Source organism: Nomascus leucogenys, chromosome 5 (genome assembly GCF_006542625.1).
Source record: "Nomascus leucogenys isolate Asia chromosome 5, Asia_NLE_v1, whole genome shotgun sequence".
Classification (NCBI taxonomy): Eukaryota; Metazoa; Chordata; class Mammalia; order Primates; family Hylobatidae; genus Nomascus; species Nomascus leucogenys.
The window spans coordinates 72,508,945-72,524,366 of NC_044385.1; the positions used below are offsets into that span (position 1 = coordinate 72,508,945).

General features: G+C 33.7%; 1 protein-coding gene and 1 non-coding gene across 2 annotated transcripts in view; one reads left to right on the plus strand and one right to left on the minus strand.

Moving 5' to 3' along the window:
- Positions 1-15,422, plus strand: part of LRRC63 (leucine rich repeat containing 63) — a 66,133-nt gene that overhangs the window by 21,605 nt on the left and 29,106 nt on the right. Inside the window, exons 5-6 of the mRNA XM_012506901.2 lie at positions 11,104-11,202; positions 14,929-15,065. Of these exons, the coding sequence (XP_012362355.2) occupies positions 11,104-11,202; positions 14,929-15,065 (236 nt within the window). The remainder of the gene's footprint in view (positions 1-11,103; positions 11,203-14,928; positions 15,066-15,422) is intronic.
- On the minus strand, positions 284-387 carry LOC115835327. Its single transcript, XR_004030314.1, has one exon. It is a non-coding gene; the product is annotated as a small nucleolar RNA U13 (small nucleolar RNA).

The following is a 15,422-nucleotide window of genomic DNA, read 5'->3' on the forward strand; positions in this document are numbered from 1 at the left end:
ATAGCTCATACCAAGCCTACAGAAATTCTGGAGCTGAAAAATACAATAACTGAAATGAAAACCTCATTGGAAGATTTCAATAGTAGATTTGATCAGGCAGAATGAAAATAGAAATAGAAACCAAAACAACAAACAAACCCCGAAGAGAGGGAAAAATGTGATTTCCAGAGTTAACACATTATAATGATTAAGATGTCCAGTTCCAGTTTTTAACAAAAATTATGGAATATGCAAAAAATATGGCTTGTTCACAGAAGAAACTAACAGAAGCTCTATTTTTTCATATCACATTGGTAATGTGCCAATGTCATAAAAAGGCTTGAGGGAGGCATATTTTATTCATGAGCATAAAAAGCCAATCATCATGCTTATGAACTACTAAAGGATTAGAAACTACTTCTGAGGAAGCACAGACATTGGACTTACTGGAAAAAGGACTTTAAATAAGCTGTCTTAAATATGTTCAAACTGCTAAATGAAACTATGGACAGAGAGCTAAAGAGAATAATGTGTGAACAGAGATTTCAATAAGGAGAATAATGTGTGAACAGAGATTTCAATAAAGAGATGGAAATGACAAAAGAAAAAACAAAACAAAACAATTCTGGAGCTGAAAACTACATTACCAAACTGAAAAATTCTCTAGAAAGTTTCAATACTAGAAATATTGATTAGGCAGAATAAAGAATTACAGAACTAGTAATTAGGTCAATTGAAATGATCAAGTATGAAGAACAGAAAGAAAAAAATAAAGAAAAATGAACAGAACCTAAGGGACCTCTGGAACATCATCAAGTATACTAACATACATTTAATGGGATCTCTGGAAAAAAGGAGAGAGAGAGGAAAGGGCAGAAAAAATATTTGAAGAAATATGGCCAAAATATTCCAAATTTGATTAAAAGCACAAATCTATACATCCAGGAAGCTCAATCAACTCCAAGAAGGATAATTGCCAAGAGATCCACAATGAGACGTATAATCTAATTGTCAAAAGCCAAAATCAAAGAAAGAATCTTGACAGCAGCAATCAAGAAGTGTTTTGTCATGTACAAGGGCTGTACAATGAAATTCACAGCCAGTTTGTTGCCAGAAACTATGGAGGCAAGAAAGGAATGGGATGACATCTTTATAGTGCTGAAAGAAAAGCAATCTGTCAACCAAAAGTCTATACCCAGAAAATCTATCCTTCAAAAACAAAGGAGTAATTAAGACATTCCCCAATAAGTAAAAGCTGAGGGCATTTGTTGCCAGTACACCTGCCCTATAAGAAATGCTAGAGAGTTGTTTAGGCTACAGTGAGAGAACATTAGACAGCAACTCGAAGTCTTAAGAAGAAATAAAGAACTCTGATGAAGGTAACTACATAGGTAAATATAAAAGTCAATATTATTTTGGTTATCAGTGTGTATTACTTTTTCTTCCTTATATCACTTAAAAGACAAATGTGTAAACATAATTATAAATGTATATTAATGAACACACAATATATAAAGATTTAATTTGTGACAAAACAGAAGGGAGATGAAGCTGTATAGGAACAGAGATTTTGTGTGCCATTGGAGTTAATTTGGTGTCAATCCAAACTAGATTGTTGTAAATTTAGGATGCCAAGTGCAATCCCATAGTAACTACTACTGAAAAACCATATTAAAACATACACAAAAGGAAGTGAGGAGGGAATTAATGTGGCACACTACAGAAAATTAATTAAATACAAAGAAGGCTGTAACGAAGGGAAGGAACAAAACCAACAATGACAAAACATTCTGGAAAGGGCAAAAACGTAAAGGCAGTAAAAGTATCTGTGGTTTTCAGGGTTGTGGCAGAAGGGAAGAAAGGATGAATAAGAGAAGCATGGGTGATTATTAGGGCAGTGATTCTGTATGATACTGTAATGGTGAATCTATTTCCTTATGCATTTTGAAAACCCATAGAATATATAACACAAGGTGTGAACTATAATGTAAACTATGGACTTGGGTTGATTATGATGTGCCAATGTTGGTTCATTGATTGTACAAATATACCAACATGGTGTACAAGATGTTAATGTTGGGGGAAGGCTATAGGTACACGTGGCAAAGGGGTATGTGGAGAAGAAAAATCTCAAATTAAGAACTTAACTTTACACCTTAAAGAACTTGAAGAAAGAGAGCAAACTAAACCCAAAGCTAACAGAAGGAAGAAAACAATAATGATAAGAGCAGAGATAAATGAAATAGAGAATAGAAAAACAGTAGAGAAAATTAATGAAAACAAAGGTAGGTTATTTGTAAAGATCAACAAAATAAACAAATCCTTAGCTAGACTAAGTAAAAAAGAGAGAGAGAATGTACAAATAACTAACACTAGTCATGAAAATTGAAATAAAGGGGATTGTAAGAGAATACTATAAATAATTGTACCCCAGTGAATTATATAACTTAGATTAAATGGAAACATTTCTAGAAAAACACAAATTACCAAAACAGACTCAAGAACAAATAAAAATCCGAGGAGACATTTAACAAGTAATAAGATTAAATCCGTAACAAAAAACTTCCAAACAAAGTAAAATCCAGGACCAGATGGACCTAATTTCAGGCAACCCTAATTTCAGACAAATCAGGCTTTAAACCAACAAAGATCAAAAAAGACAAAGAAAGGCATTGCATAATGTTAAAGGGCTCAATTCAACAATAAGACGTAACTATCCTAAATATATATGCACCCAATACAGGAGCAGCCGGATTCATAAAGCACATTATTAGATTCCTACAAAAAGACTGAGACTCCCTCACAACGAATAGTGGGAGACATCAACACTCCACTGACAGCATTATACAGATCATCAAGGCAGAAAATTAACAAAGATATTCAACATTGGACAAAGATGGATCTGGACCTTTACAGAACTCTACTCCTAAAACAACAGAATTCTTCCCATTTCCACATGACACATACTCTAAAATCAACCATGTAATCGAACACAAAACAAGTCTCAGCAAATGCAAAATAATTGTATTAGTACATTGTCATACTACTATGAAGAAACACCTGAGACTGGGTAATTTATAAAGAAAAAGAGGTTTAATGGACTAACAGTTCCACATGGCTGGGGAGGTCTCACAATCATGGCAGAAGGCAAAGGAGAAGCAAAGACACGTCTTACATGACGGCAAGCAAGCATGTGCAGGGGAACTGCCCTTTATAAAACCATCAGCTCTCATGTGACTTATTCACTTACAGCACGAGAAAAACTCACCCCTATGGTTCATTTGCTTCTCACCAGATCCCTCCCATGACACATGGGGATTATAGGAGCTACAATTCAAGATGATATGTGGGTGGGGACACATCCAAGCCATATCAATAACCAAAATTATACCAAACACAATCTTGGACCACAGTACAATAAAAATAGAAGTCAAGACTTTTAAAATCACTCATACCATGCAATTACATGAAAATTAAATGACATGCTCCTGAATGACTCTTGGGTAAATCTGAAATTAAGGCAGAAAAGAAGTACTTTGAAATTAATGAGAATAAAAATACAACATATTAGAATCTCTGGTACACATCTAAGGCAATGTTAAGCAGGAAATTCACAGCACTAAATGTCCACATCAAAAAGTTAGAAAGATGTTAAATTAGTAACCTAACATCAAAACCAAAAGAATTAGAGAAGGAAGAGTAAACCCACCCCAAAGCTAGCAGAAGACAAGAAATAACCAAAATCAGAGCTGAACTAAAGAAAATGAGACACAAAAAAGAATTCAAAAGATCAGCAGATCCAGGAGTTGATTTTTTGAAAAAGGTAATTAGTAATATAGGCCACTAGCTAGATTAATGAAGAAGAAGAAAAAGAAAATCCAAATAAACACAATTAGAAATGACAAAGGGGAAGTTACTCCTGACCCCACGATAATAAAAATAACCATCAGAAACTACTACAGACACCTCTATGCACACAAAGTAGAAAACCTAGAAGAGATGGATAAATTCCCAGACACATACATCCTCCCAAGACTGAACCAGGAAGAAATTGATTCCCTGAACAGACCAATAATGAGCTCCAAAACTGAATCAGTAATAAATAGCCCATCAACCAAAAAAAGCCCAGTGCCACACAGATTCACAGCTGAATTCTACCAGATGTACAAAGAAGAGCTTGTACTATTTCTGCTGAAACTATTCCAAAAAAATTGAGGAGGAGGGGCTCCTCCCTAACTGATTCAATGATGCCAGCATCATCCTGATACCAAAACCTGGCAGAGACATAACAACAACAACAATAACAAAACTTCAAGCCAATATTCTTAATGAACACTGATGCAAAAATCTTCAACAAAATACTGGCAAACTCAATCCAGCAGCACATCAAAAAGCTTATCTACCATGATCAAGTAGGCTTTATCCCTGGGATGCAAGATTGGTTCAACATATGCAAATCAATAAATGTGATTCATCACACAAACAACTAAAAACAAAAACTATATGATTATCTCAATTGATGCAGAAAAGGCTTTTAATAAAAGTCAACATCACTACATGTTAAACACTCTCCATAAACTAGGTATTGAAGGAACATACCTCAAAATAGTAAGAGCCACCTATGACAGACCCACAGCCAACATCATATTGGATGGGCAAAAGTTGGAAGCATTCCCCTTAAAAACTGGAACAAGTCAAGGATACCCTCTCTTTTTTTTTTTTTTTTTTTTTTTTGTTTTTTGTTTTTTGAGATTGAGTCTCTCTCTGTTGCCCAGGCTGGAGTACAGTGGCGTGATCTTGGCTCACTGCAAGCTCCGCCTCCTGGGTTCATGCCATTCTCCTGCCTCAGCCTCTGGAGTAGCTGGAACTACAGGTGCCCTCCATGACGCCTGGCTAATTTTTTTGTATTTTTAGTAGAGACAGGGTTTCACCATGTTAGCCAGGATGGTCTCGATCTCCTGACCTCGTGATCCACCCGCCTCGGGCTCTCAAAGTGCTGGGATTACAGGCGTGAGCCACCACACCTGGCAGAGGATGCCATCTCTCAACACAACTATTCAACAAAGTATTGGAAATCCTGGCCAGGGTAATCAGGCAAGAGAAAGAAAGAAAGAACATCCAAATAGGAAGAGAGGAAGCTAAACTATCCCTATCTGCAAATGGCATGATCCCATATCTAGAAAACCTCGTAGTCTCAGCCCAAAAGCTCCTTAAGCTGATAAACAACTTCAGCAAAGTCTCAGGCTACAAAATCAATGTGCTAAAATCACAGACATTCTTATACACCAACAACAGTCAAACTAAGAGCCAAATCAGGAACACAGTCTCATTCACAATTGCCACATAAAGAATAAGATTTTTAGGAATACAGGTAACCAAGGATGTGAACGATCTCTACAAGGAAAACTATGAAACGCAAAGTTCAAAGGAATCAGAGATGACACAAGCAAATGGAAAAACATTCCATGCTCATGGATAGGAAGAATCAGTATTATTAAAATGGCCATACTGATGAAAGCAATTTATAGATTGAATGGTATTCCTATTAAACTACCAGTGACATTCTTCACAGAACTAGAAAAAACTATTATAAAATTCATATGGAACCAAAAAAGAGCCTGAATAGCCAAGGCAAACCTAAGCAAAAAGAGAAAAGCTAGAGGCATCATGCTACCTGCCTTCGAACTATACTACAGGGCTACAGCATGGTGCTGGTACATAAACAAACACATAGACCAATGGAACTGAATAGAGAACCCAGAAATAAGGCTGCATACCTACAACTATCTGATCTTTGACAAACCTGACAAAAACAAGCAATGGGGAAAGGATTCCCTATTCAATAAATGGTGCTGGGATAACTGGCTAGCCACATGCAGAAGATTGAAACTGGACCCCTTCCATACACCATATACAAAAATTAACTCAAGATATATTAAAGACTTTAATGTAAAATGCAAAACTATAAAAACCGTGGAAGACAACCTAGGCAATACTATTTAGGGCATAGGAATGAGCAAAGATTTAATGATAAAGACACCAAAGCAATTGCAACAAAAGCAAAAATTGACAGATGGGGGTCTAATTAAACTAAAGAGCATCTGCATTACAAAGAAAACTGTCAATAAAGTGAACAGACAACCTACAGAATGGGAGAAAATTTTTGCAAACTATGCATCTGACAAAGGCCTAATATCCAGCATTTATAAGGAACTTAAACAAATTTACAAGAGAAAAACAACCCCATTAAAAAGTGGGCAAAGGCCATGAACAGACACTCCAAAAGAAGACATACATGTGGCCAACAATCATGAAAAAAGCTCAACATCACTGATCATTAGAGAAATGCAAATCAAAATCACAATAAGATACCATCTCACATCAGGTAGGATAGCTATTACTAAAAAGAAAAAAATAACAGATGCTTTGAGGTTGTGAAGAAAAAGGAACATTTATACACTCTTGGTGGGAGTGTAAATTAGTTCAACCATTGTGGAAGACAATGTGACAATTCCTCTAAAACCTAAAAACAAATACCATTTGACCCAGCATCCCATTACTGGGTATATACCCAAACCAATATAAATTATTCTATTATAGAGATATATGTGTATGTTTATTGCAGCACTATTTGTGATAACAAAGTCATGGAATCAACCTAAATGCACGTCAATGATAGACTGGATAAAGAAAATGTGGTACATATACACCATAGAATACTATGCTGCCATTAAAAAGAACAAGAGCTTGTCTTTTGTGGGAACATGGATGGAACTGGAGGCCATTATACTCAGCAATCTAATTCAGGGACAGAAAACCAAATATTGCATGTTCTCACTTATAAGTGGGAGCTAAATGATAAGAACACATGGACACATAGAGGGGAACAACACGCACCAGATCCTATTGGAAAGTGGAGGGTGGGAAGAGGGAGAGGGTTAGGAAAAATAACTAATGGGTACTAGGCTTAATACTTGGGTGATGAAATAATCTGTACAAGAAACCCTCATGACGTAAGTTTTCCTATATAATAAACCTGCATGTGTATCCCTGAACTTAAAATAAAAGCTAAATTTAAAAAAAGACCTAGAAAACATATTTAAGGAAATAATGGCTGAAATTTCCCCAAATCTGGAGATAACCAGCAGCACCAAAGTACAGGAAATTCAAAGGTCACCAATTAGATTAAATGCAGGAGGAATTTCCCAAGGTACATCATAATCAAATTAGCAAAAATCAAAGAGAAAGAATATTTGAAGCACAGAGAATAAAGAAACATATGACATTCAACAGAGCTCCAGTACAGCTTTCAGCAGATTATTCAGCAGAAACCCTGCAGGCTAGGAGAGAGTGTTGAAGGGAAAAAAAAAAAAAAAAAACTCTCAACTGAGACTACTATACCCATTAAAGTGTCTCTTCAAACACAAAGGAGAGATAAAGACTTTCCCAGAATAACAAAAGTTGAAGGAATTCATAAACACCAAACCTGTCCAAAAAAATGCTACAGGGAGTCCTTCCATCTGGAAGAAATGGACCGTAAGGTGTAACAAGAAAACATTTCAAAATATAAAACCCACTGCTGAAAGTAAGAAAATTGAAAACTTGACAAATTCAGAATATATTAATACTGCAATTGTGGTAAGTAAACCACTTACATCTTAAATATGAAGACTAAAAGACAAAACTATTAAAACAACAATTACAACAACTGGTTTAAGAGATAGGCAATATGGAAGGACGTAAACTGAAACATCAAGAAGTCAAAATATGTAGAAGGTGCTATTAAAGTGTGGAGTTTGTTTTTGATACTTTTCCTTGTGAGCAAACTTAAGTTGTCATCAGTCTAAAATTACCTATTATAACATGTTTTTTGTAAGCCTCATGGTAACCACAAAGCATAAACCTGTAATAGCACAGAATCAAAACATATTACTAGAGAAAATTACTTAAACACAAAGTCAGGTACTAAGAGAGGTAAAAAGGGAGAAAGGATTCACACAATAAGCAGAAAACGAATAACAAAATGACAATAGGAAACCCTTACCTATCAATAAAAACCTTGAATATAAGTAAATAAATACATGATATAAGCCCTAGCTATATGCTGTCTATAAGAAACTCACTTTCTCTATAAAGACACAGGCTGAAAATGAAGGGATGGACAAAGATATTCCACATAAATTGAAACCAAAAAAGAGCAGGAGCAGCTATACTTATATCAGATAAAGTAAACTTTAAGTCAAGAATGGTAAGACAAGGGGGGCCATCGTGTAAAAACCAAGAGGACAAGGCTGGTCTTGAACTCAGGTGATCCGCCCACCTCGGCTTCCCAAAGTGCTGGGATAACAGGCGTGAGCCACTGCACCCAGCCCTTGGTTATAAGCTTTAAAGAATTTGTTTGCTATTTTGCACATTTCTGCCTTAAGACTGTGTTTCTAGCAACTATTTAAACTTATGAACTCTTCACTGATAAAGAATAAATCTTATATCACTAAAAGATGAATATGCAGTAAGATGTTTTTAGAAAAAGAAAAGCTGAATTCATTTTTCTCAAGTTTATCTCTACTACAAGAAATGTTGGAAAAAAGCCTGAGGAGTAAAAAAAAAAAAATTATACCAAATAGAAACCTAGTTAATTAAGAAATGATGAATAGCACCGTAAGTGGTAAATACATCAGTGAATATAAATGACCTTTTAAAACAATCTTGAAATCTCTTTAAAAGAATACTGATTATTTAAAATAAATACATTAACCATATATTGTGGGTGTTATAGCTAATATAAAAGTAAAATATTTGACAACAGGAGTACAAAAGGTTGGAAGGGGCTAAATGTATGTATTTATTGTAAGGTTATTTTTTTTTTCTTACCCTTTTCTATGGTGCTGATACTGTAAGGTTCTTTAATCATGAAGTAGTAGAATATTTTTTGAAGGGTGGTTGTGTTAAGGCACATATTGTGATCCTTAAAGAAGTCACTTTTTTTAACAACACTAAAGAGAATAACAAGAAAGTCATTTTTTAAAAATGATGTTTGAACAAATCGTCTGTTCACAGTAAAGAAGGCAAGAAAAGAATAGAGGAATAAGGCTGAGTGCTGTGGCTCATGCCTGTAATCTCAGTGCTTTGGCAGGTCAAGGCAGGAGGATTCCTTGGTGCCAGGTGTTTGAGGACAGCCTAGGCAACATGACAAGACCCTGTCTCTACAGATTTTCTATTTAGAAATTAGCCAGGAATAGTGACATGTACCTGTAGTTCTAGCTACTCAGGAGGCTGAGGAAGATCACAAGAGCCCAGGAATTTGAGATTTTAGTGAGCTATGATTTTGCCACGGGACTCCAGGCAGGGTGACAGAGTGAGACCTTGTCTCTAAAAAAAAGGGGAATATAGAATAGAAGAATAGAAACAGATCAGACAAACAGAAAACAAGTACCAAAATGGTAAACTTTAGCCTAAACACATTAGTAATTTTGTTAAATGTAAATGGGTTAAACATCACAATAAAAAAATAGAGATTGTCAAACTGACTAATGAAGTACTACTCAATTATTTGCTATTTACAGGAAGTGTACTTAAATAAAGACACTGGTGGTTAAAAAGTAAAACTGGAAAAAGATAACAGTAGGCATTATAAAGCTCTTACAGCTGTATTAGCTGACTAAGTAGAAAATAATACTAAAGAAAAAGAATATTACCAAGTATAAAGAGAAGTTTGAAAATTTTTGAAGGATCAATTCATCAAGAAGACAGAACAATCTAAATGTGTATTGATGTAATTAGAATGCCTCAAAATTCATAAACCAAAATTTGACAGAACTAAAGTGAGAAGTAGAACAATTCACCATCATAACTAGAGATTAGACCTTACATATCTTGATCAAGAATTGATATGTGTAGTCAAAAACAATTCAATAAAGATATAGAAGATATGAAATAACTCCAGCGACTAACTTGACCTAATTAACATTTATAGAATGATACATCCAACAACTGCAGAATAAACATTACTTTTCAGGTACACATAGAACAATTTCAAGATAGAACATCTGTTGGGCCATAAAACATGTCTCAGGAAATTTTAAAAGATTGAAATATTGTAGTTCTCGTACCACAACAGAAATAAAATAGAAATCAGTTACAGTAAGATATCTAGAAAAGTACCAAATATTTGTGCTAAATATTAATTTAAATATTAAAAAGCGCTAAGTGTTTGGAAATCAAACAACACACTAATTAAAAATAGGTCAAGAAAGAAAACACCAAGGAAATCGGAAATATTTTGAACTGAATGACAATGAAGACAGTACAGAAATTGGCATATTTAACAAGAAGTTTCAGGTAGATGCTAGATTAACAGATAGAAATCAGAGAAATAGAGGCAGAGATATAAAAAGGGAGTAAAGAAAATAAATATAAAATAGATTCAATTATATTTCAGCACATAGCAATGTTTGCTTGTTATTGATTGAAATAATTCTGTCACGCATATAATACTACGCTTACCACATACATAAATACTTAGTCTGATGTGGTTTGGATCTGTGTCATCACCAAGTCTCATGTCAAATGGTAATCTCCAGTGTTGAAGGTAGGGCCTAGTGGGAGGTGATTGGATCATGGGGGTGGATTTCCCCCTTGATGCTGTTCTCCTGATAACAAGTGAGTTCTCATGAGATCTGTTAAAGTGTGTGGCACCTCCCCCATCTTCCTGCTGCTCTGGCCATCTAAGACCGCTTCCCCCTTCACCTTCTGCTATGATTGTAAGTTTCCTGAGGCCTCCCCAGAAGCCGAGCAGATGCTGCCATGCTTTCTCTACAGCCTGGACAACCATGAGCCAATTAAATCTCTTTTCTTTATAAATTACCCAGTGTCAGATATTTCTTTATAGTAGTGTGAGAACAGCCTAATACATAGTATTTCTACTTTGCTTCTATCTTTTACATACCAAAGAAATTATTATCACGACAGACTAAAAAAAAATGAATGGATGACGAGTATAGGCTTGTTAGTATATTGTGTAAAACATTCTCATTCAAATTATGTGCTGATTTTGTTTTACTCTTGTATAAACTATTTTGTGCCTTGTTAATGATTAACACCTTATCTCTTGTCACTTTCTTTTAGGGCTTTTTTATCTTGAATTGTCCAGACTTAACACCGTTGGCTTTCCAACTGATATATCTTAATTTATCATTTAATGATCTTCATTACTTTCCCACAGAAGTGAGTCCATTTTTATTGTTATGTACTGATATAACTTATTGTGAATAATAATTATAATAAAAATAGACATCTTTTAGTACCTTGAAGTTACTATAAAGTACTGTAAATGTATTTTGGATTGCATCTTTTGAATGGCTTATTTTCAGAAGCACAAAATGTACAGTACATCTTTCTTAGGAAATCCCATGATGTAATCCTCAAAGACTATGTTGTAGTGAAGCTCTCAAATGTGTTCTCATAATTCTATAATGTATATTAAATATTTATTCTTCTAACTCTGAATATAATCTAAAATAAATCTTATTTATGTGCTAATCAGAAGCTTTAAAAACAAAGTAAACATGCAGTTTTGTAACAAGTTTTAATTACCAAAGGATAAAATTTAATATTCTGCTTAATAAAATGTATGAAGAATAATCAGATATGGGATGAGCTAATTTAATGTCATTTTAAGTGAATGAACCATTATGAGTAATTAGGACAAATTGTGTTTTTAGTGTTTTTAGTCATTGCTTCATTGATTACTGGGTAATTGGTGGTTTTGTGAATTGATTTCCAGAGTATTGTCTTTTAGCGAGTTGATTTTTGGCAAATGTACTTTCTTCCTATTTCAATCATATAGTATTGAAAACATAAATTTTCCAGACTTTCTCTATAATATAATGTTTTTATTTTCAATTAGAGAAGTTATTTCTTTTCTAATACATAACACCAGTTTTATTAATTTGACCAGGAGAAATTGACAAGAATTCCCAAGGAATATAGAGATCTGAGTTCTTCACACTAATTTAACCTTTCTTCTAAGTAGATACAGATAATATTTGTGTATCTGCCAAAGAAAACTCTATCTACTAAAAAATAAATGTATGAAGACAAGAGAGCTAGTCACATGTAAGATATAAAGTGCTTATTATTAAAGTGACAGAGATCAACTTGTCATTAAAATGCAGGTCTGTGTTATATAGCAATAGATAAAATATTCCAATGAAGATGGTAATATCTAGGCTTAGAGGGGCTGTTTTGGGGACAGGCTAATGAGGCCCAGTTGTTAGCATGGCATAAAGGCAATGAATAGAAGGCTGGGGACTGAGGTAAGTGGGGTGATTCAAATTATTACTGGTTTCATGGAAAATTCAAGATGGTTGAATCAGGCAGATTGCAGTGTCCACTAAAATAGGATGGGAGAAGGTAGAAGCAGAAATGTTAAATAAAGAAGATTAATATAGCAAACTCTATATACATATACTCTGTCTTCTCTAAGATTCTTAAACAGTCATAAAATCAAATATAGTAATAAGTATAATAATGTATTGTTAGGTCTGTAACATATATGGATATGATATATATAGAAATTATAGACAAAAAAGGAAGAAGGAATTGAATATGTATGAAGAACATTTTCATATCTCACTGGAATTAAGTTAGTAAAAATCTGAAGTAAATTCCGATAAGGTGTATGTTATAACCTCTAAACAATCACCAAGAAAATAACTCAAGAGAACATACTGAAAACATTTATTGAAGTCATAAAATGTTACACTAGAACATATTCACTTGATGCAAAAGAAGGCAGTAGAGGAGGAATTAAAAGAACATAAAACATAAAGAAAGCTAAAAGTGAAATGACAGATGTAAATCCAATCATGTCAATAATAACATTAAATATGAATATATCAAACAATCCAATCAAAAGATACAGATAGTCAGACTGTACAAAATTATACAAGTTCTTATACAGATTCAATGATATGCTGTCTGCAGGAAACACACTTAAGATTAAAAGAAACACACTTAAGATTGAAGGGGCTGAAGCCAAAAGCATGAGAAAATACATATCACGCACACAGCAACAATAGAAATGCTGGAGAGACTATGCTAATATCAGACAAAATATATTTTAACGCAAAAAAAGTTACTAGAGATAAAAAGGGACATTTGTCAATTTATCAGATAATAGAACATTATAAACAAATGTTTATTTAGTAACAGAGCCCCAAAGTATATGATACAAAAACCAAAAGAATTGGAGGAATAGAAAATGCAACTATAATAATTGGACACTTCAATAACCCACTGTCAATAATGAATAGAAAAATTAGGCAGAAGAACAAGAGGGAAACAGAAGAATTGAACAACACTATAAACCAATTAGACCTAATAAATCTGTATGGAATGTATTAGGGTCTAACTCAAACCAACAGCAGCAGAATACACAATACTCGAGTTCATATAGAACATTTTCCAGGATAAATCATATGTTACGCTACAAAATCAGTCTCAATAAATTTAAAAGGATTGAAAAATTACAAAAGTCTATTTTTGGCTGCAATGGAATTAAATTATAAATCAAAAACTGAAAGAAATTTGGAAATTCACAAATATATGGAAATTAAGCAACATACTCCTAAATAACCAGTGGGTCAAAGAATAAGTTGTAAGTGAAATTAGAAAATATTTTTAGATAAATGAAAATGAAAACACAACATACCAAAATTTCTGAGATGCATTATAGAGTACTCAGAGGGAAATTTATAGTGTAAATGTAAATCTTTTAAGAAAGAAGAAATATCTCAAACTGACTTTTCATGTAAAGCCACTAGAAAAAAAGAGCAAACTAAACCTAAACAAAGAATAAGCAAGGAGATGGTAAATATTAGTACAGAAATTAGTGAAATAGAAGCTAGAAAAACAGAGAAAATTTAAAAACTGAAGTTATTGCTTTTAAAAAATCAACAAAATTGACAAACCTTATGCAGACTCACAAGAGAAATAGACAGAAGACTTATGTTACTAAAGACAAGGATGAAAGAAGAAACATCACTACTGACCTTACAGAAATTAAAAAGATTTAAAGAAAATACTATAAATAACTGTGTACCAACCAATTAAATAACTTAGGTGAATTGAACACATTCCTACAAAGACACAAGAAGGGACTTTAGAAAATATGAATGGCTCCATGATCCTAAAAATTATATAGAAATGCAAAGGATTACAAAGAGCCAAAATAATTTTGAAAAGAAAGGCAAACTTGGAGGACTGATGCTTCCTAATTACAAGAATGAACTTGCTCTACTCCACCAATTTTGGACCTTTATGATGATAACAAGGTTGAATTTAATGTTAAAGAGAACTAATATAAGACCTTATTAATATTCACCAGAGAGAAATATACTAATCAAGTAAAGATCATATTTATTTATTTGTTTTTCTTTTGAAAATTTGTATAAATTTAAGAGGAAGATAATAGATTTAAATGGTTTATTCTATTTTTTAAATTTCACATGAAAAATCAGTGTACATGACATTACTGTGATGTCAGAAATAATCTGGCTATGATATCTAACACTTCTCTGATCACTAAGGTTAATTCCACCTATCTTCCTGGTTCTGCAGATACCTCCTTCCTCCCTCATTATTCCGTGATTTCCTCGTATGAAACCGTGAGCTTGATCAGAAAGGGTGACTTTCACACTTAGAAAAGGACCATTCTTGAGTCAAGGGTGTATGAGTACAGTGGTTGCACTATTTCACCATATCATACCTATTAATGCTGGTCACTTGTTTTGAAGGTTGACCGAGGGTGTTTACAGAGTTACATGATATAGCCAGTTAATGTTGCTATAATGATTCTACATTAGTTCACAGAGTTTATAAAAGGTAACAAATAATGATTTGCATACTTTATTATTCCGCTCATGTTTGTTTCTCTTTTCTGTTCCCCAGATATTATGTCTTAAAAATTTACAAATACTGAAATTGAGAAATAATCCTATCAAAGAAATTCCTTCTGAAATTCAACAACTTGAGTTCCTTAGGATTTTCACCATTGCTTTTAATTTAATTACTGTTCTTCCAATTGGGTAAGGTTGATGGTCTGAGATTATAAACACAGAAAATAATTCATACTTTTGAAAAAGATCAATTTCCCCTTTGAAAGCAGCTAGCAGCTTTTTGGCCATTTAGTAATTCGTATTCTATTCTAATTAGGTAATACGCTTCTTCTTATGGTGTTAAAAACAATCCTACCAGCTACATACAGAGCAATTAATATGGGTCTAGTGACTATACATCTAGAAACACATTATCTGAGTATGGGTTAAATTAACAGGAATTATCTAAAGCAGTTCAGGTGAGAGCCTTGCACCTGTCTCTTGACAGCCTTTTTGGATATGGAAAGAGCACTGAATTTGGGATGAGGAAATCTAGACCTTTGACTT